Raw genomic sequence first — 22,476 nt, forward strand, 5'->3', positions numbered from 1 at the left:
ACCATTACTCATGATTGAATGGTTATTGGCGCAACTATATTAATGTATGACAATTAGGCCATACAAGTACCCTGATTCTTCTTTAATTACATATACAACCAGGCTATTGACACAATTGGCGCAACTATATTAATGTATGACAATTAGGCCATACAAGTACCCTGATTCTTCTTTAATTACATATACAACCAGGCTATTGACACATTTTGGGAACACAGTCCCTTCCTTTGAATGGCTGATTAGAATATAGCTCAAAGGGAACTTCCTCTCCAATGGAATGCACTCATGCATCCATCTACCTTTAATTGTCATTTATTAATAGGCCAATTGATCAGCTTTTTCCACAAGATAAAATTATTTTACTTTGACTTATATGGATATACAGAAATGATTTATTCAATATAATGCTAGAACTTGCTAAATATTATTGGAAATAATCAATTCAACTTATCATGAAATAATATTTATTTCTGAAGCATTTTTAATCCTCATATAAAACCTATTCTTGAAACAACCAATTTTTGTATCTTTTTGAGTATTATTTTGTAATTAATTAATTGCATTTAGGCTATTAAATTCATATCGATATTCTACCATTACTCATGATTGAATGGTTATGTAGATTTACTCATCATAACACATTTATATATCTATTGGAATCAAAAGAAGTATCTACTCACAAGTAAATGGATTACCATTTTATGCAAGAAAATAATATTTTATTAATATAATCTAGTCAGCATTGCTAAAAACACTTCTACGATATACATTGACTTACTTATAAACATCTTTAGAAGATAGTATGTCATTGGTATACTCAACACACAATCTCCCTATATAAAATATGCATCCAAAGCATATCAAAAAGAAAAAAAATAATAAAAAGGTTTACTTGGTTTTGCAGTAGGCCACAACACACATGATGCCAACTACAAGGAGAGCAATACAGATGCCAGTAATGGTCAGCACTCTTTTCTGGTACAACTCTTCAGCTTCTAGAAAGGTAAAAATAAGAAATAAAACAAAAAGATGCACTCAAACACTAAATTCATAATGCGTTACCAAAGCATTATTCTCCTAGTGAAATGCTGATAATAGTAAGCAAAAATGTCTAAAAGTATAGAAATATTATTAGATTTTTTAATCAAAACATTTTAATATGTATTAAAAATAAAAAAAATAGTAGAGCTAAATAAAAAAAGCTTTCTATATTTATGTATGAAGGAATGAAACGTAATTTCTGGAGTAATTCTTGTGAAGGGTCATTTTATATTATTAAAAATTATAAATCAGATTAAAATGTATAATAATTTATATAACATTGGTGGCTAGAAGTGAGAAATCTTGAGTAATAGTTCATACAGTGAAAACTCTTTGAGATTATTATTAGAGGTGAGCGAGTCTACTCGGCCATGCCCCTTTTTTGCCCGAGTACCGCGATTTTCGAGTACTTCCGTACTCGGGCGAAAAGATTCGGGGGGGCCGTGGGTGAGTGGGGGGTTGCAGCGGGGAGTGTGGGGGAGAGGGGGAGAGAGAGGGCTCCCCCCTGTTCCCCGCTGCTACCCCCCACGCCGCCACGCCTCCCCCCGCCCCCCGGCTCAAAAATCGCGGTGCTCAATCGAGTAATTACTCGAAACGAGTAGGTCCGCTCATCTCTAATTATCATCCAAAATTGCAGTGAAAAGTCATCTTTTTCGGGATAGTCCTCTCAAAAAAGATGGCCAATAGGCATAACATATGATGGGACTGAAAATGTGTCACAGGAAATCTGGTCTGGATACAAGGTCGGTCTTCTTAAAGAGATGCTCTTTTAGACACATTTCACAGTATTTTCAAACAAGCATTACTTTTCTCAAAAGTAAAAAAATGCTAAATTTGCTATTTGGGAATATTTTAAAGGTGTTTTATGAGATTAGAAAAACATTTCTGCATTCTTCCATAAACATCGCCACTATTGTTTTAATTCAAATAAGGGCTCAGTCACACGGGCACATCGGCACCTGTACACAGGCACCGATGCGCCCATGTGACTGAGCCCTCACTGCAGGAAGAAGACGGCCGTACTTCAAGATGGACGTCTCTCTGCAGCGCTGAAGAAAGAACACATGACCGGCAATGGAGCCAGTCACATGTTCTTTCTCCCGGCGCTGCAGAGAGACGTCCGTCTTGAGGTACGGCCGTCTTCCTCCTGCAGTAACACGGGCGCCGATACACCCGTGTGACTGAGCCCTAAGACTAAACTGTGACATCCGATCCAACTTATGGACAATATTGACAACCCCTTTAAAGAAAATATTATAAAGAGGAGTGTTTTGTTCAGTATTTTTAATTTTATATGAAGTATATAATTTAATTCTAATTGAAGTATAAATACAATTTAATTCTAATTAAAGTATCCACCTTCACAAGATTGCCTCAGATAAAAGTATATACTTATACATTTGATATTGGCTTGCACATTACCAAGAAGAAAAAATTAAATTTTAATCATGGCAAATAAATCTTTAAAAGTATAGAACTTTATTTTTGTAAGTGCACTGTATCTTAATATAAAATAAACTTCCAGGAAGTACAATTCTAAAATTAGATTAGAAAATAGTAAGAAAATATTCAATGGTGAAAACTCATCGCAATGCCTGCGGTATAAGAACCACTGTGCTGCTATTGCCAATGGAATATGAATTTGAAAAACAGCTCATTTGTTTCATTATCTATTTCACAGCTTAACTGAATGACCTGGAACATGAATTTTCACTTACTATGGAACAAACATTAGATCTACATTTGTTCCTCTGAAAATACATTTATGCTGCATGGTATATTCAGAATGGTTATAGTTTGCTTAATCGTTGTGTTTTGCTTGCCTTTATCATGTTTATTCAAAAATGTCCTCTCCTCCCCCATTTCCTTAAAATAATTTCAGTGTTTAGTGTAATTTAGATCCAAGTAAAAGCTCAAGGTCTACATCCAATACTATAGCCAACTTCATAGAATTTATGAGCACATAACGAAAACTCAGTAACTTACTAGAACTATATAGTAATCAGCAAATTTGTTTAGATGACTCAGAGAACATAATATGTCCCGAATATATACAGAATAATTTAACTATAGAGGTATATTCACACGAATGATTTTTCCATCCAATTTACGAACTGAAAAAAATCACTCCAAAATCAGACGGAAATAGATATATTCACATGATCTTTTTTTTTACTTAAACAAACAGAGTAAAAAAAATGGCCATGCAATTTTATGGCTCTGCTTAAAAAAAATCGGATTGTACTCAGATGAGGCGAGTGCAATTCAATTTTAACTCAGGTAGCCATGGAAACCATAAATTTTAAAAATAGAAAACAAAGATATGATTTTTGTTTAATATGTCCATGAAAAATGCACGCACCAAAGATAAAAATCGTGTAGAAAAATAACAAGTGCACATGAAATTCGGACCGATTTATACGGTTCGAATTTGTGAATATACCCTTATTGTTGCAAGTCCTCTCTTTTGTGTCTTAGCAACTATAGCCTAATGCTGCTGGTTAGGCCTCATTCAGACGAGCGTGTTTATGTGCGTACATACGTCCGCACAAAACCAAGTTTCTAATAGAACCATTGGTTCCCTATGGTGTGTTCACATGTCCATGTTTTATTTGTTGATTTACTGTTGATAATATTCACATGTGCTCTTTCTACTTAAAACTAAACACCATGCCTAAGAACTAGCAAGTCATTCCATCCTGTGATGCCAGTTCCCACCATGTTCCAATACTTGCCCTCTTCCAATTTATTTCTAGTGAGCTAAGTGTAGTTTATTCTGATATCAATTTACATGTATGTTTGAGTCCTAGTGTGGATTAATCTATCATTACCAATACCCTCATTTATTTTATATTAATAATAAAATATTTGTAGATAATTTTTAAGGAATTTGATCATTCAATCTAACGAATATTATGAGTTCTGTTTTCACCACATATCTACTAGAATGTGAAAAGTAAGCAAAATATGCCCACTGCATATTGTGGCAATAATTACTTATACATTGGACTCTGTGGCAGTCAAATAAAATTTGTTGCATTTTTTGTCCGAATAAGAAAACATTTGTTCTATCTTTTGACTAATCCTACATTATTAAATGGTCACCACACTTTAAGACAACTTATGGTAATATGATAACCAATATGAAAATTAGCAAAAGTGCATATTACTTTACCTAAAAGTACATCTTTATGCTGAAAAATTGATCTAAAGTGTTCTCCACTGAGGGGTCTCCATTCAGTCTAATTTGCCGTCCACTGCTTGTTGGCAAGTGAAATCTGTCTCTAATAATAGAGACTTCAAGATTGATTACAGAAAATTGAGGAAGATGATGATACATGCTGCCCACAAAAGTCTATGGAGATGGGAGAATGTGGAAAAGGAAACTGCTGCAAAGAGAGAGACTCATACAGACATGGCTGCAGCTAAAAGTGTTTTACTTTTTTTTTCGCTACTGAAAATCACATCTTAACTGCTTAGTACTGCAGTATAATGTTCTCCATGATACTGTTATTTCTCTCCGTGTGTTACAGGCAGTTAGGGAGCGTAATCTGCCGTTTTCCCCATTTGTAGTTTATAGAAGTCATAATTGCAGCTAGTCTCCACCCTCCAGTTCATATACAACAGAGAATTTATGATACAGCCTGCAGAGAGGAAAACTGGTAAAGAATTCCTTATACAAGTCATATAATGGCCAGAAATAGTGTTACTCCTCATGAACACACATAGCAGCTTATTGTAAAATGTCATCTGAAATGCAGTTATGCTTTAAATATTCCTTCTAAAGGCAAATATTCACAGATATAATAAATGATGAATGCTTAATATTATTTTTACTAAAATATTCCGTTTGTAATCATTACGTATTATTGGGATATACTTTATAACAAAAGAGCTAAAGTTGACTTTGGGCAATATGGAACATGGTGTGAAGGTTTAATTGCATCCACAGTGACAGAAATGAACTATACTTCAGTTAAACTTACCTGAAAGAATTGTTTTAACCATTAAAAACTATTTGCTACTGGTAAATATCCTTCCCCTCATGAGTTGAGTAAACTGATGGTGATGTTGCAAGTAGAATCAGATTTCAAATTAGATTTAGAAATTAAAAATAAAGAGGGAAATACATTTGCAATTAAATAAATCCCCAATGGCCCAGGTTTCCTAAATAGCCTGCAGGCATTAAAATACCTTGAAGGGCATGTATGAAAAAGTTAGCAAAAGCAGTAGAAATCATTGTCATGTAAAACCAATCACCTTAAAAATAGCCAATATGGTCCCCTATAATGTTATGGTCCAACATAATACAGCTACAGATCCATACACCTAGTAGACAAAATGGCACATACACATTTGGCCAATAGGACCTCTGACAGAATACTGTACAGCAGGTTCATAGTTATGAGTCTCGTGTATTTATGAGGAGAGCACTTTCCCCACCCATTAGGGTTGTGATTGATTGGCTGTTGCATAAGCATATTTGCATGGCAAACTATCAGTCACCACCCCTATGGGTGGAAGGAAGTGGAGGGAGTACATCAGATTCATAACTATCAGTCTACTGTATTCTTTCAGAGTTCCTATTAGCCACCAGGATTATGAACCAGTAGCTGTAAGAAGCTACCCTACTGTATATTCAGCTGATAGATCTACCTTAAATAACATACAGTACATGTGTATATATAAGAGTAAGCTTGTGACAGGGCTAAAATAATGTTACTTAAATTCTTCTAAGAAAGTAAAAATGAGAACTTTATAAGGTGGATATTTGTAATATATTTCTCTCCTATTAAATTAGCATGGATGGATGCTCTATTAATTACAATCAAATGATATACTTTACATCAAAAGTAGTATTGAGTTAGAAAGCCTAGTAAGTACCCCTTCTAACTTTGAGTTATTTTAAGATACAGTGCACTTTTTGAATGAGAATGAGGAACTTGCAAGCCAATGTCATGATCATGAAATATACAGTTAACAAGTTATGAACATAGTCAAACAAAAATGAACAGCAAAGATTACTAATAAAGTGAGAGAAGTCAGCTTTTACTAAGGGGAAGTCGCTTTGATTGCAAAAAGAAAAACAAACAAAATGAGACAGGATCAGAGAAAAAAATCATGAAGGACAGGCAGAGTCAGAAAAGGATCTTATAAAGGAAAACGGGTTAAGGAACACAAATTGGGGAGTCAACTGTAGGCCTGGCACAGCATGCTTGATACTGGAAAAAAAGAGTGAGGAAATGCTTGAAAATAAGGTTGAAGCGGAGTTTGAAGGGATTTCTCATACAGCATAACTCCTGAACTACCTGTAATACCTGTTTACATCACTTGTAGACTGTTATTTGGTATTCGAGAAAATTATTTATACAATGACAGATGATTATTTAGAATTATTGCTCACACTCTAAACTGATGCGAAAAGGGTATGTTTGATGAACTGATAAAACCAATAGACAAAATAATCGCAAATATGAAGACAGAATGCTATTGCATCTATGTATTAGGGACATTGTAGTCATGAGAAAAGATGAGCACCTCAACTTGAATTTTATTTTAGGAAATGGATGTTTCAACAAGCCAATGACTAGCGATGGCTTACACTTATATGTTGATCCAGGGATTATTCTAACTGCCGTTATGGAGCCGAGAAGGTTTTTTTCCCCTGAAATGGGGTAAATTGGCTTCTGCCTTATTGTTTTTTTTTCCTTTCTCTGGATCAACATGGTGGTGGGGGTGTGGGTGGAAACAGGCTGAACTGGATGGACATCTGTCTTTTTCAGCCTAGCATACAATGTTACTCATCACTAACTAACTCATTAGTCAAAAGTGGCATTAAGAGACCACTTCAAGACAGGGGATAGAAACTTATAGTTAAGTTTATTAAATGCTGAACTGTATAGATCAAGTGAGTACAAATTACTTTATGCATCTATTTTAATTAAATGCATTAGCTGCTTGTGGGTTTTCTGATTCATGTATTGTTGAATTTTACTTATTTCCTATCAAGAAATCATATTTTAACCATTTAATTGGAGGATAAAATAGGTAATCATCTTCAGTACTTCATTGTCTTAAATGGGGCAAGCATTTAAGACAATGCACCTAAAAAGCATTTAAGATAATACACCTCCATAACAGGAACTAAGTTGAGTAGCATATCAGTGAAATTGTGAATTTTCAGAGTCTTCCTCATATCTAGTGGTAACAGGTAAAATATTTCATAATTTGTTACTGACACTACAATTAGGTTTACATAAGAAATATTTCCAGTATAAGAGAAGAGCAAGTAAAATTATTGACTATTCTATTCAACAGCTTCAAACTGGACAGAGAAAAAACCTGATTGCAACCATGGTACCCAATATGCAAGTAAAACCTAATCATATAAATTAAAAATAACTTTTAAGTCTTCATACCCAAAATCTATATAGCTAGATTTAGATTTAACAATCACAAAATTTTGTGTGCATGTTGTACATTAATACTACTGTTATTTACACTTCCCCTAATATTCACACCTCATCAACCTTTGCGATGCTTGATATCGTACATGTTGTATGATACAGCAATAACATGCATTATACCCTTCTAAATATCAAATTGTGCAATATATTATCAAAGCCAGTATTTCACGGAATTTAGTATCAAATCTCTATGTGAATAATTAACTTTTTCAAAGCATTGACTGTCACAAGGCACAATGTCTAATATCTAGCATAACACTCAATCACTAATACTAGATAAACCAAGTATCTAAATAATGCAGAATGCCTTAAATCTAAACTTGGCAGTTCTGCTCTACAATAAAACATTACAAAACTTAAAACAGATTGTAGGGGGAAAATGTCACGAATAGAGATGAGCGAGCACCAAAATGCTCGAGTGCTCGTTACTCGAGTCGAACTTTCAGTGATGCTTGAGAGTTCGTTTCGAGTAACGAACCCCATTGAAGTCAATGGGCGACTCGAGCATTTTTGTATATGACTGGTGCTCCGCTAAGGTTTTTATTTGTGAAAATCTTAGCAAATCACCAAAGTCATGTAAAAAACACAGAAATGGATAGGGCAGGCGAGGAGCAACATGCAGGGCTACATTTTGGGCTCCGAGGTTTCACTGTTAAGCCACAATAGTGGCAAGAGTGAGACCCCCCCCCCCCCCACTGTCAGCATAACGATCGTTCTCCTCTGCCACAGCTGTACCAGTGGCAGAGAAGAATGATGTTAGCCCATTGAATTCAATGGAGCCGGCAATACAGCCGGCTCCATTGAAAGCAATGGGCTGCCGGCGAGCGCAGGATGAATTTTCGGGAAGGGCTTAAAAATATAAGCCCTTACCTGAAAAAGAAAGATTTTAGTGTAAAAAAGAATAAAATGCATACTACAGAGAGCAGTTCGGGAGAACTGCCAGCTGGCCGCAGCTGAACTCCGTCTGCCAGGACCGGGTGAGTATATATATTTTTTTTATTTTTACACATTTCTGGATGAATTACAGGGAAGGGTTTATATATTTAAGCCCCTCCCAAAAATTCATTGTGCGATCACCAGCAGCCCATTGCTTTCAATGGAGCCGGCTGTATTGCCGGCTCCATTGAATTCAATGGGCTAACATCGTTCTGCCGGGACAAGGTGAGTATATTTATTTTTTTTTACTTTTTACACATTTTAGGATGATTTTCAGGTAAGGGCTTATATTTTTAAGCCCTTCCCGAAAATTAATCCTGCGCTAGCCGGCAGCTAGAGATGAGCGAGCACCAAAATGCTCGGGTGCTCGTTACTCGGGACGAAATTATCGCGATGCTCGAGGGTTCGTTTCGAGTAACGAACCCCATTGAAGTCAATGGGCGACTCGAGCATTTTTGTATATCGCCGATGCTCGCTAAGGTTTCCATTTGTGAAAATCGGGGCAATTCAAGAAAGTGATGGGAACGACACAGCAACGGATAGGGCAGGCGAGGGGCTACATGTTGGGCTGCATCTCAAGTTTCCAGGTTTCACTATTAAGCCACAATAGCGGCAAGAGTGCCCCCCCCCTCCCAACAATTTTTACGTCTGAAAAGCCCTCATTAGCAATGCATACCTTAGCTAAGCACCACACTACCTCCAACAAAGCACAATCACTGCCTGCATGACACTCCGCTGCCACTTCTCCTGGTTTACATGCTGCCCAACCCCCCCCCCCCCCCGCACGACGCAGTGTCCACAGCTCACACCAAAGTGTCCCTGCGCAGCCTTCAGCTGCACTCATGCCACACCACCCTCATGTCTATTTATAAGTGCGTCTGCCAGAGGAACCGCAGGCACACACTGCAGAGGGTTGGCACGGCTAGGCAGCGACCCTCTTTAAAAGGGGCGGGCGATAGCCCACAATGCTGTACAGAAGCAATGAGAAATATAATCCTGTGCCACCGCCATCAGGAGCTGCACACGTGGGCATAGCAATGGGGAACCTAGGTGCCACACACTATTCATTCTGTCAAGGTGTCTGCATGCCCCAGTCAGACCGCGGTTTTTTATAAATAGTCACAGGCAGGTACAACTCCGCAATGGGAATTCCGTGTGCACCCACAGCATGGGTGGCTCCCTGGAACCCACCGGCGGTACATAAATGTATCCCATTGCAGTGCCCATCACAGCTGAGGTAACGTCCGATTAAATGCAGGTGGGCTTCGGCCCACACTGCATGCCCCAGTCAGACTGGGGTTCTTTAGAAGTCGACACATGCAGTTACAACTCCGTGTGGACCCACAGCATGGGTGGGTGCCAGGAAGCCACCGGCGGTACATAAATATATCCCATTTCATTGCCCATCACAGCTGAGGTAATGTCATGTTTAATGCAAGTGGGCTTCGGCCCACACTGCATGCCCCAGTCAGACTGGGGTTCTTTAGAAGTGGACACATGCAGTTACAACTCCGTGTGGACCCACGGCATGGGTGGCTCCCTGGAACCCACCGGCGGTACATAAATATATCCCATTGCAGTGCCCAACACAGCTGATGTAACGTCAGCTGTAATGCAGGTGGGCAAAAAATTAATTGGATTACACTGTAGTCGAGGGCCCCCAAAAATTGGTGTACCAACAGTACTAATGTACCTCAGAAAAATTACCCATGCCCAACCGAGAGGGCAGGTGAAACCCATTAATCGCTTTGGTTAATGTGGCTTAATTGGTAACTAGGCCTGGAGGCAGCCCAGTTAAAATAAAAATTGGTTCAGGTGCAAGTTTCAACGCTTTAATGAGCATTGAAACGTATAAAAATTGTTTACAAAAATTATATGACTGAGCCTTGTGGGCCTAAGAAAAATTGCCCGTTCGGCGTGATTATGTGAGGTTTCAGGAGGAGGAGCAGGAGGAGGAGGAGGAATATTATACACAGATTGATGAAGCAAAAATGTCCCCGTTTTTGATGGTGATAGAGAACGATGCTTCCATCCGCGGGTGCAGCCTACGTATTGCTTAGGTATCGCTGCTGTCCGCTGGTGAAGAGGAGGAGTCTGGGGAAATCCAGGCTTTTTTCATCTTGATGAGTGTAAGCCTGTCGGCACTGTCGGTTGACAGGTGGGTACGCTTATCCGTGATGATTCCCCCAGCCGCACTAAACACCCTCTCTGACAAGACGCTAGCCGCAGGACAAGCAAGCACCTCCAGGGCATACAGCGCGAGTTCAGGCCACGTGTCCAGCTTCGACACCCAGTAGTTGTAGGGGGCAGAGGCGTCACCGAGGACGGTCGTGCGTTTGGCTACGTACTCCCTCACCATCCTTTTACAGTGCTCCCGCCAACTCAGCCTTGACTGGGGAGTGGTGACACAGTCTTGCTGGGGAGCCATAAAGCTGGCAAAGGCCTTGGAGAATATTCACCTGCCTGCGCTGTACATGCTGCCTGATCTCTGCGCCTCCCCTGCTACCTGGCCCTCGGAACTGCGCCTTCTGCCACTAGCGCTGTCGGATAGGAAGTTTACCATCAGTTTGTCCACCAGGGCCCTGTGGTATAGCATCATTCTGGAACCCCTTTCCTCTTCGGGAATGAGAGTGCAAAGGTTCTCCTTATACCGTGGGTCGAGCAGTGTGTACACACAGTAATCCGTAGTGGCCAGAATGCGTGTAACGCGAGGGTCACGAGAAAGGCATCCTAACATGAAGTCAGCCATGTGTGCCAGGGTACCTGTACGCAACACATGGCTGTCCTCACTAGGAAGATCACTTTCAGGATCCTCCTCCTCCTCCTGCCATACACGCTGAAAGGATGACAGGCAAGCAGCATGTGTACCCTCAGCAGTGGGCCAAGCTGTCTCTTCCCCCTCCTCCTCATGCTCCTCCACCTCCTCCTCCTCCTCCTCAACGCGCTGAGATATAGACATGAGGGTGCTCTGACTATCCAGCGACATACTGTCTTCCCACGCCTCCGTTTCCGAGTACAAAGCGTCTGCCTTTATCCTTTGCAGGGAACTTCTCAAGAGGCATAGCAGAGGAATGGTGACGCTAATGATTGCAGCATCCCCGCTCACCATCTGGGTAGACTCCTCAAAGTTTCCAAGGACCTGGCAGATGGCTGCCAACCAGGCCCACTCTTCTGTAAAGAATTGAGGAGGCTGACTCCCACTACGCCGCCCATGTTGGAGTTGGTATTCCACTATAGCTCTACGCTGCTCATAGAGCCTGGCCAACATGTGGAGCGTAGAGTTCCACCGTGTTGGCACGTCGCACAGCAGTCGGTGCACTGGCAGATTAAACCGATGTTGCAGGGTCCGCAGGGTGGCAGCGTCCGTCTTGGAGTTGCGGAAATGTGCGCTGACCCGGCGCACCTTTCCGAGCAGGTATGACAAGTGTGGGTAGCTTTTCAGAAAGCGCTGAACCACCAAATTAAAGACATGGGCCAGGCATGGCACGTGCGTGAGGCTGCCGAGCTGCCGAGCCTCCACCAGGTTACGGCCGTTGTCACACACGACCATGCCCGGTTGGAGGCTCAGCGGCGCAAGTTCATGGGCCGTGTGCCTCTTCTCTCCTAAGCTGAGTAGTTTCAGCACGGCCTGCTGACGCTTGCCCACTGCTGTGCTGCCACGCCGCGTGACACCGACTGCTGGCGACGTGCTGCTGCTGCTGACACATCTTGATTGCGAGACAGAGGTTGCGTAGGAGGAGGAGGAGGAGGGTGGTTTAGTGGAGGAAGCATACACCGCCGCAGATACCAGCACCGAGCTGGGGCCCGCAATTCTGGGGGTGGGTAGGACGTGAGCGGTCCCAGGCTCTGACTCGGTCCCAGCCTCCACTAAATTCACCCAATGTGCCGTCAGGGAGATATAGTGGCCCTGCCCACCAGTGCTTGTCCACGTGTCCGTTGTTAAGTGGACCTTGACAGTAGCCGCGTTGGTGAGGGCGCGTACAATGTTGCGGCAGACGTGGTCGTGCAGTGCTGGGACGGCACATCGGGAAAAGTAGTGGCAACTGGGAACCGAGTAGCGCGGGGCCACCGCCGCCATCATGCTTTTGAAAGCCTCCGTTTCCACAAGCCTATACGGCAGCATCTCCAGGCTGATCAATTTGGCAATGTGCACGTTTAACGCTTGAGCGTGCGGGTGCGTGGCGGCGTACTTGCGCTTGCGCTCAAACAGTGGCGCTAGCGACGTCTGGACACTGCGCTGAGAGACATTGCTGGATGGGGCCGAGGACAGCGGAGGTGAGGGTGTGGGTGCAGGCCAGGAGACGGTACTGCCTGTGTCCTCAGAGGGGGGTTGGATCTCAGTGGCAGGTTGCGGCACAGGGGGAGAGGCAGTGGTGCAAACCGGAGGCGGTGAACAGCCTTTGTCCTACCTTGTGGGGTGCTTGGCCATCATATGCCTGCGCATACTGGTGGTGGTGGCTCCCCGGCTGATCTTGGCGCGACAAAGGTTGCACACCACTGTTCGTCGGTCGTCAGGCGTCTCTGTGAAAAACTGCCACACCGTAGCGCACCTTGACCTCTGCAGGGTGGCATGGCGCGAGGGGGCGCTTTGGGAAACAGTTGGTGGATTATTTGGTCTGGCCCTGCCTCTACCCCTGGCCACCGTACTGGCTCAGCCTGTGCCCACACCCTGACTTGGGCCTCCGCGTCCTCGCCCGCGTCCACGTCCTCTAGGCCTACACCTACCCCTCAGCATGCTGTATTACCAGTAGTGCAGAAACAGAACGCTGTAATTAAATGTGCCACTTATTGGCCTGTGGTTGGAGGCTGACTTCGCTTACGGAACGCACAGCAGAGCCAGGAAATAATTTTGCGCAAGCCTGCTGTAACACTTAGCTGGCTGCGTATGAATTAGGACAACTACACCCAGCAGAGACCCAGTACACTGAGGACAGGAATACAGCGGTGATGTAAGAGGCAACACAGAGGCAGGAAAGAATTTTGCGCAAGCCTGCTGTAACACTTAGCTGGCTGCGTATGAATTAGGAGGACAACTACACCCAGCACAGACCCAGTACACTGAGGACAGTCACAGGCAGCCCAAATAGATTTTTTTTCCCAAATGTTTTTGGAAAGGCCCACTGCCTATATTCAACAAATATGTCTTCTGTCCCTGCATCACCACTACTGGCCCTGGAGTATGTAAAATAACTGCAGACTGTTGCACTGTGGACAGGAATACAGCGGTGATGTAAGAGGCAACACAGAGCCAGGAAATAATTTTGCGCAAGCCTGCTGTAACACATAGGTGACTGCGTATGAATTAGGAGGACAACTACACCCAGCACAGACCCAGTACACTGAGGACAGTAACACGCAGCCCAAATAGATTTTTTTCCCCAAATGTTTTTGGAGAGGCCCACTGCCTATATTCAATAAATATATGTCTTCTGTCCCTGCCTCACCACCACTACTGGCCCTGGAGTATGTATAATTACTGCAGGGCACAATGCTCTGCACGGCCGATATACAAAAAAAAAAAAAAAGTGCAACACTGCAAAAAGCAGCCTCCACACTACTGCACAATTCTCGGACCTTAGCCCCGCCCCCATCCCGCCTCTCCTCATTGAAAATAGTGCAGAGGGGCGGAAAGGAGGCAGATAGGGGGCGGGAGCTCAGTTCCTGCTCTGATGCTCTTCCATCCTCCCCCCCTGCAAACAAGAAGATCGTATATCGGTCCCGGCTGCAGAGAGAAGAACTGCGCATGCGCGGATGAGAAGGGGCTCGTTCCCGCGCCGACAAGAGCTGGGCCGACAAGAAGAAAAGATTCTTGTGGTAACCAGGGACGACGGAGGAGCAACACAGGGGGGGGGCATCCCTTCAGGTAAGTCCAAAACTTCTGTTTGCTTCATTTTCCATGCACAATGTATATTACAAAGTGCATGGAAATGGGCAAACAGAAGTAATGAGACCTAATGTTTATGGCCGGACAACCCCTTTAAGGGGTAAATTGCAAAGGATAACGAATGATATTATGTGAAATGTAATACTTATTTGATGAAAATATGTGAAAGAGAATTTAAAAAAGGCAACAGAAAGTGGTATGATTCAACAAAATCCTTTAAGATTTAAGTGGATTTCAAAGGATTGCACATTGATAGCTTATCCTTAGGATAGATCATCAATAATTGCTGAGGGTCCCATTCATGAGTGGAAGGAACAAAGGTGTAGCACTTGCTAGAGCTCCATTGCTCCTTCATTACAGTACTCACACAGTGACATCCATATGCCTCAGGCTGTATCTGGTACTGCAGCTCAGCTCAGTCAAATGAAGAATAGGCAACAATGAAACTGAAACTAATTTAGGTGTAATATAATGATGGCAATATTAGTTCACAGTAGTATTACAGTAGTTTAGGCATATCCCATTGAATGTTTTTCTATTCAGACGAGATTCAAAGGGATCTATTATAGAAACACCAGCACTTGAACAAAAAAGTATAACATGTTGTTTTATTATTTATGACATTTTCACTTCAAAAAAGAATGTCTAAGAAAAGGAAAACAGCATTACTCTTGTCAGTGGGCTGTCTAGCATCAGTCACATCCAAGTGAATGGAATGAATGGGACTAGGCTTCAATACTAGATACAGTCCATGATCAAGAGTAGTGTTGAACATTTATTAAAATAATCAGGTCTAGAGTTACTGACCCAAAAAAAGAAAAATTGTCAATCGGTACCCCTAGTTCTGACTTCCATTACAATCAATAGGAGTAAAAATCAGAGGTGAAGGTAGCAGCCCCGTGAGTAGCACTGATGCTTTGCAGTGGTGGGGCCTCAGGTTCAAATCCCCATCAAGGTTAGATTCAAACCTAGAACTCCAGCAGTGCTAAGCCAACACCTATCTCTTCTGCTCAAATCAGAGATACAATATTTTGGTGATCTTTGCTAAAAATCTGATGGGAATGATCCAATGCACTTTAGCAAAAGTGTGCCTGATTTTATTACCGACCAATCATGACAAACAACACTAATTAAGAGTGCCAATATTTTGAAAAAAAAAACTAAACTAAACTTTTTTTTTTAATCTCAGAAAATGACAGTCAATGTATTGTCGACTGAACAATGCATTAACTACCCAAACTTTATGAAACAGTTATAATCTTTTAATGTCATTCTTTTTATTATTGTACTTCTGTACACAAAGCTGATCTTCCATTCTCTATAGCTATGTCAGGATAAATGGGATAGATGCTGGTTTTCTATGTAAAAAAAACTTTAAAAAAAAACCATAAGAACTCTTTAACACTGAAAAGCATATTTACAAACCCCTCATGTAAAACTTGTCTTCAAATGATATCCATCTAATTGTTATAATAATGTATTCATTACCATCTCAAAAAGTGTTAATTTTAAGTTCCAGCAGTATAAAATTCTAATAAAGAAACATTCAGAAATAAAGCAGTGAAATCTAAGCCATTGTTCTGGTGTCTCCACCTTTGGTATTCTCCTAGAATCTTCACATCTCATTTAATTATAAATTCAATGTTTCATTTTGTTTTGCTGGGAATTTTTTAAAGAAAAATAATTGGCATTTTTGAAGTTTTGATATTGTCTATTAGTTTAGTGTTCCAAACATAGCCTATAGATTCCAATGATCCAGGAGTAGCTAGTAGTTAAATCAGTTTAGTAAGAGTGCAAGCAAAATTAACCATGATTTCTCTATGCTGATGTTAAAGCTTATGTTATATGAAATACAAATACCAGAATCTGGGAAGCTAAAGTATGAATAAGTTATAGCTGTATGATCCCTTCCAAAGCATAAGGAAATTGGTTAGAAATTGAAGGAAAAAAGAAGGTTTTAAGCTTTTAGGCTCTAATATCTGCAGGCTAAAAGGAATGATTGGTCCATACCCATAAATTCAATTCCAAGATGCTCTGCCAATGCAGAAAGTTGACAAAAAGAAAGAAAAGGGAAAAGTTTCAGAAAAGAGCAATACACTGTACTCCAAAAACAAATTATACATGAATACCATGGCTACTCTGTGTCAAGACATGTGATGGTAAATGGTCAACTCAAGTGTCCATGTTTTAATAATTTTAGAATAAACATAGACTTAATCATATATCAACATGGAACACAGGAAGAAATCTGAATGTATACATACAGTATATAGATGAATATATTGTCAGTAATGGGTAAAACATTGTAATTTACTATATCCTTTTAGAGTATATTCTTAATAATGCTATCATATAACATCATATTTTTGCATATTTTACTTTATTAGCTTTAATATAGGTAACATTATAGTAGAACATCTATTATTTAGATTTTGCATTTGTAACTTAACTGCGCATAACTCCAGCAATATATGCTAAATTGCATGAAAAAAACTTCAATAACTGGATTTATTGTGTTTTAAAACCAGCTACGGTATACATTCTGGCTAAATCATAATGATTTAACGTGGGGTTTAAAACATTAAAAAGCTGTAAGCACCTAATTCCTAGAATTAACATTATAGGCGTTATTCCCTCTAAGCTGAGTGCTCTGGAAGTGAAAAAGTTAAAAGTTCCAAACTCTGAAGACAGGTTATTGGTCTCGATAATCCTCATTAAGACATTGTTTTAACTCTTTCCTTTGCAGAGCGTATAGCTAAACGTTAACAGTGATTACAAAGTAAAAGATAATATTTATACTAACAAAATCTAATCATTCATTAAAATATCATCCTATGAGACAACTAAGAACTTAAATCCAAATGTAACAACAACAAATAAAAACAGAAATAAAACTGGGTTATCAGAAACTGTTGAGGTCAATCAGTAACACTTCAAAGGAATACATTAAATCAAATGGAATCCATCCAGATTTCTTCCATAGACAGCCATTAATAACAGTCTATATTGACACCGCTCATTAGACATTAGTTGCACACAACGCTTGGTTAGTAGCATGCCCATGCATACACATTTTTGCATTTATGGCAGGAAAGTTTGAATGTTAGATTCATTTTCATAAAATGTAATTATGCAGCTTCCGTTTGAAATAAATGAGAAATTCATCTATGTATCTAGAATATGATTTGCCTGTGTAGCTTAACAAGATAACATGCTGAGAAAACATGCATTGTTCTTTAAACCCTGCACTAGGGAAGCTGTTAATGTTTTATTTTTATTCACAGCTACACTTCTATTATGGAGAACAAGGAACATTGTGTTTAGTTCATTACCTGTGGAGTTAAATTACTAAAATGTATTATATTAAACTCAATGTAAGAATATGCCAGAGTTTATTTTGCTACCTAAGGAATTTTATGCATCTCCTCAGTGTATCAGTATAAAAACTATCTATCTATCTATCCATCCATCCATCAATTTATATTTCCATTGATCTTTATTTCCTCCTGTCTACTGTATATCTAGTTTTATTTCCATCTAACTTTTGATTAATTTTCCATCTATCTTCTCATCTGTATCTGTCTATCTATCTAATAAATATATAATAATATACAGTACGTGAACATGTGGCATTTTAAAAGGAAACTTTCACCAGGTTTACCCCAGGAAGCATGAACCTGGGGCAGGCATCCCCATTAGCCCCACGTATGTGTATTTCTGAATCGCGTGTTTCAGAATAAATACTGTTTGAAATTTGATTCGGAACAGAGCTCCAAGTCAGAGTGAGAGCGCTCTCTCTGTACACAAAAAAGTGAAAGAGCTGTCAATCAGTATGCTGTGGGTGGGGAGAAGTCAGCAAACCCCACCTCTTTGATTTTGACCTTCATTCCGAGTCAAACTCCAAAGTGTGCTTATTTTGAATTGTCATAGCATTTCAGAATAACACATACAGGGAGGCAATGGGCATACCTGTTCTGAATTCATGCTGCCTGTGGTTCATGCAGCATAGACCCGGTGACAGGTTTTTTTTTAAGTAAAAACTTGTAGATCAAACAAAAGTAGTATATATCAAATACGTTGTCAAGTAAAACAGTCACTTTTCAGGATATATGAGGGGATGAATATTAAGGATTCATATTTTAATTCTATGGAAATCACAGAAAAGTAAGCTTGCTAGTGTGATTACAGGGGTATGACTTTAGCCTAGCAGTTTTCTGAATAGATCATAGAATAAAGTGGTATTCTAAACTAGACAGTCTCTGTAATAGAGTGGATACACAAAGGCATAGAACATTAATATGCCTGATCCAGTCTACGGCTCTAAGGCGAAAAGGAGCTGAAGGTCACATGGATCCAGCACTTTTTTTAAAGTTAGTAATATTTTTTTGTATTTTTCACAGTTGTGTTCTGCTTCAAGCTTTTGGCTGGAGATATACCATAAAACAGATGCAATTTATACATATTATTAATCGTTTCAGTTTATTTCTGCCCTTGTCATCGAAACCGGAAATATATAGTATGGGTAATTTTTTCTGCTTTGCTTTGTGATGTTTAAATTGATTGATATATAGAAGAGTATTATATAGAGTACTATCAAGTCAAGTTCTATTTCTAGTGTTAATGGTTATAAAATACAGAATATATATTAAACAGAATTTACTATTTCTACTAGTCATCTATTATTTACAAAAATGTTTGGGCATGAATTTAAGAGAAGAGATATACTCTCTTTTAAGCTCACTTGGAGTTTATATGTGGACAACACAACAATATGGCATCCTAAACTTCACTCAAGTACTGTGAAACACAGCAATCCCTTCTTAAAATGGAAGGTTTTTCCATCGCATATGAAAATTGGAGAAATTCTTATGAATGCTTAATGAATAGATCAATCTGTTGCTAAACACTTGAAGTAAGGGATTGTCAAGGATTAGAAAAACATGGCGGCTTTCTTCTAAAAACATTCAGTACAATGAAATGAGTTACAAGTACCAGGCATAACCTGCAGACAGGTGTGGCTCTATTATAGCCTTTTTAATTCTGGGCATGCTCTTCGAGTACTCTATCTGTAATGCTTGTATATGTAATGGAAATTAGTGAAGTATGAGAACATTGTGTTCTTCGTTCTTATTCTAGGGTTTATTTTTGATGGAATAGCCCAGGCATAACAATACTGGAACTAATACACCGTTGAAATCAGTGTTCACATCAATCCTCAGTAGAACAAGATGTGTGTCAAAGATTTCCAGTGGTGAAAATCTCCCACTACGTCTGAAGGGGTTCAGATGCTTTACAGAGCATCACATTCATGTATAGCATCTTCTGACATGTCTCTGTTACATTTCATAAAATCTATCAAGCTGGTTTTAGACAGTTGTATAGGGAATTCTGGTTATTTCAGCTGTAATAGAGAATGTGGCTACAGTACAGCCATCTGAAATCAGCCTTAAGTTGGTTCTCCTTTAATCACTGTGCCTAACTTACGCAGTTGGGTTTGGATGCACAAGTAACTACTAAAACATAAAGAAACAGTTGAGGCTAATAAAAGTGTTTTCGGTTGCAAAGATAGCAATAAGTCATAAATTATAATTTTCTAAACTGTGGATTGTGTCATTGGGCAATTCAGAGTATTTCGCATTAGCCAGTACCTTCACATGCATGCCAAGCCAAAAGCAGGCATGAGGATTTAGTCCACCAATATTATCATGTTGGTGGACTAATTCAATAGGTCTCTCTATAGTATGGATTATATTTAGATTTAGAGAGCAAATGATTTGGGCAGCATTTGATGCCAAGTCCTTTGTTTGCGATCGAACCCTACATTTACTGTCTATAATTGTACACTCAATTTTGATCATAAAATTACGTAAAGAAAAACCTCTTGAAATTCAACTTTTCTGCATGCATTTTTAAGAGCAAAATTATATAACTCAATTCTACAGCTTGAAAATACTGATTGCAAATAGAATATATGGAGACTTTTTGTTTTCAGATTTTTTTTTCATCTTATAAGACCACTGACTTACTAAAATGTTGACCTTTTCATATGAACAAGTATTAATCTTATTTGATACTGTAAGTGTTCCAGTATTGGCCAACTTTTACATTATAATTTGCAACCAGTGTAAATACTATATGTACTTAAAGAGGTTTTCTCACTTGTGGAGCTGTTTCTGTAATGGCCATCTATTTTATTGGATCAGACATGCACCGTCACCTCTCCATTCATTTTGCCCCTCTATGTTGCACTAGGTGTTATCCCACAGAGATCCCATGGATCAAACATACTTTGGATATGCCAGAAATGTCTAAAGTAGGAAAACACCTTTAATAGCATATAGAAGTAATAATGATATGTGTTTGATTCTGGTATTAATACAGATGTGCCTTAAATAATCTATACTTGAAAGCACAAATATGAAAGCTCTGGTGTTTTCCAATGACTTTTGAGTTACAATATGCCCCCAAATAATTATTAGCTCCACAGATACATCCAAAACTAGTTATACGTTTCCAGATAAATCCAATAGTAGTCAGAAATCTACGGATGGGTCTTAATGTTTGAGTGAATATACATATTCGCCTAAAACTATTAAAATGAGAGCTGTTTTTGGCAACATGTTATGCATAAAGTTAATTAATATGTCAAAACATAAATGAAACTACAATATGATATTAAAACAGTCAAAGAAAAATTTTATTGCCAATGGAAGGTTGTAAAATAAAGAAATAAGGCATACTTACCTTCTTCAGTAGCCCTCAATCCAGCACAGGTCTCTTGGTCCCTGCAACTCCAAACCCCATCATACCGTTTATTGTGCAGCACTCAGCTAATCACAGGCCTCAGCAGTCATGTGCCATTCATAGTATTATCGCCTCTGAATCCGGTGATTGGCTGAGCAATCACATGCACAATTGATCACACGTGACCAGCTTTTTCTGAATTTGGAGCTGTGAAGATCCTGCACTAGGCTGGGGGCCACTGAAAATGGTGAGCATGTCTTAGTTCCTTGACCAATAATTTTTTTCTTTGACTCCCAGAAAACCCCATTAACTCTTTTTCACTGTGTCCTTAATCTAAGCTACTTTAGCTTTGTTTTCCCATGAAATATACCGAGTCCTATTTAGGTCTCAAACTAGTGCCTACTAGTTTCTACATGAATGCAATCTTGAATATGAAATATTGTGCTGGTTATGTGATTGTACGGTATATAAACTAGTATGCTTAAATGAGGAAGCTCTTTACATTTTCTTTTCTTACCTTTACAGTAGCTAAAACGTTTTGTTTACATAATACATGCATGCCCATTGACATTGGTGCATCAAAAGATTTTGCAGTAATAATAATAATAATCCATTATTATTATTTTATGTCATGCTACAGGCAGAGCAAACAGTATTGAGCTTAGTAGAGAATAATACATCAAGTACTAGGTGAGATCTGAAGAGAGATTCAGTAACGAGAAAGCAGCACCAATTGAGCATGCTCCTATTCAGGCAGAGACAGAAAGGAAGTGGACGTACTGTAGAAGCTGGCCATTACGTAGTTTTGGCAGCGATCACCAGTAAATTCATTTGGGCACCTGAGAGGAAAGACAAAAAAGGGTGGAGAAAACAGAGAAAAGAGAAGAGTTGAATATATGCCAAGAAAGAAGATCCTTCAAGTGTAAACTGATTGTTCTTGGAGGTCCACCATCAAAGATTCAGCCTTGCTTTTTGTGCTGGCATGACTTCACGTTCGGTTTTCACTGATATAAAAACTCAGCAACATTTGCCCCAGTTTAAATCCAGCCCATCTACAAAAATACAACATCAAATGAAACGCTGCCTGCTCTAAATGACTAATTAATTTCTTCCATTGTAGATAATGAATCCGCTGATTCACTGATGCGATCAAAGTCATGTGCGGTACAAAAAGAAACTGTTGCCTCTGATAAAAGACCTCACCAAGTATGTCTGATTCATTTTTTATTTGTTGCTGCATTTGGGGATGAAAAAAACAAATCAGATTATTGGGACATACTTTCTGGTCTTATGACTCTCACAGGGTCAGTCGCAGTACATCTTGCTCCAGTGAATCCAGTTTTGCACCTAAAGGGTAAAAATGTGATGAGCAAAATAAAATAAAAAAAAAAAATAATAAAAAGA

The 22,476-nt window shown here is 39.6% G+C and overlaps 1 protein-coding gene across 6 annotated transcripts in view; it reads right to left on the reverse strand.

The window, feature by feature from the left end:
• NRG1 (neuregulin 1) overlaps nucleotides 1-22,476 on the reverse strand; it is a 188,015-nt gene that overhangs the window by 28,772 nt on the left and 136,767 nt on the right. For 2 of the 6 annotated variants that reach the window (XM_066574153.1, XM_066574151.1), the window contains exons 4-5: nucleotides 21,853-21,911; nucleotides 893-995 (exon numbers count right to left, since the gene is read on the reverse strand). In XM_066574153.1, the coding sequence (XP_066430250.1) occupies nucleotides 893-995; nucleotides 21,853-21,911 (162 nt within the window). Of the gene's footprint in view, nucleotides 1-892; nucleotides 996-16,338; nucleotides 16,363-21,852; nucleotides 21,912-22,351; nucleotides 22,420-22,476 lie in introns of those variants that run through there. The other 4 variants (XM_066574157.1, XM_066574155.1, XM_066574154.1 and 1 more) reach the window with 4 other exon arrangements.

This window comes from Eleutherodactylus coqui, chromosome 7 (genome assembly GCF_035609145.1).
Source record: "Eleutherodactylus coqui strain aEleCoq1 chromosome 7, aEleCoq1.hap1, whole genome shotgun sequence".
Taxonomy (NCBI): Eukaryota; Metazoa; Chordata; class Amphibia; order Anura; family Eleutherodactylidae; genus Eleutherodactylus; species Eleutherodactylus coqui.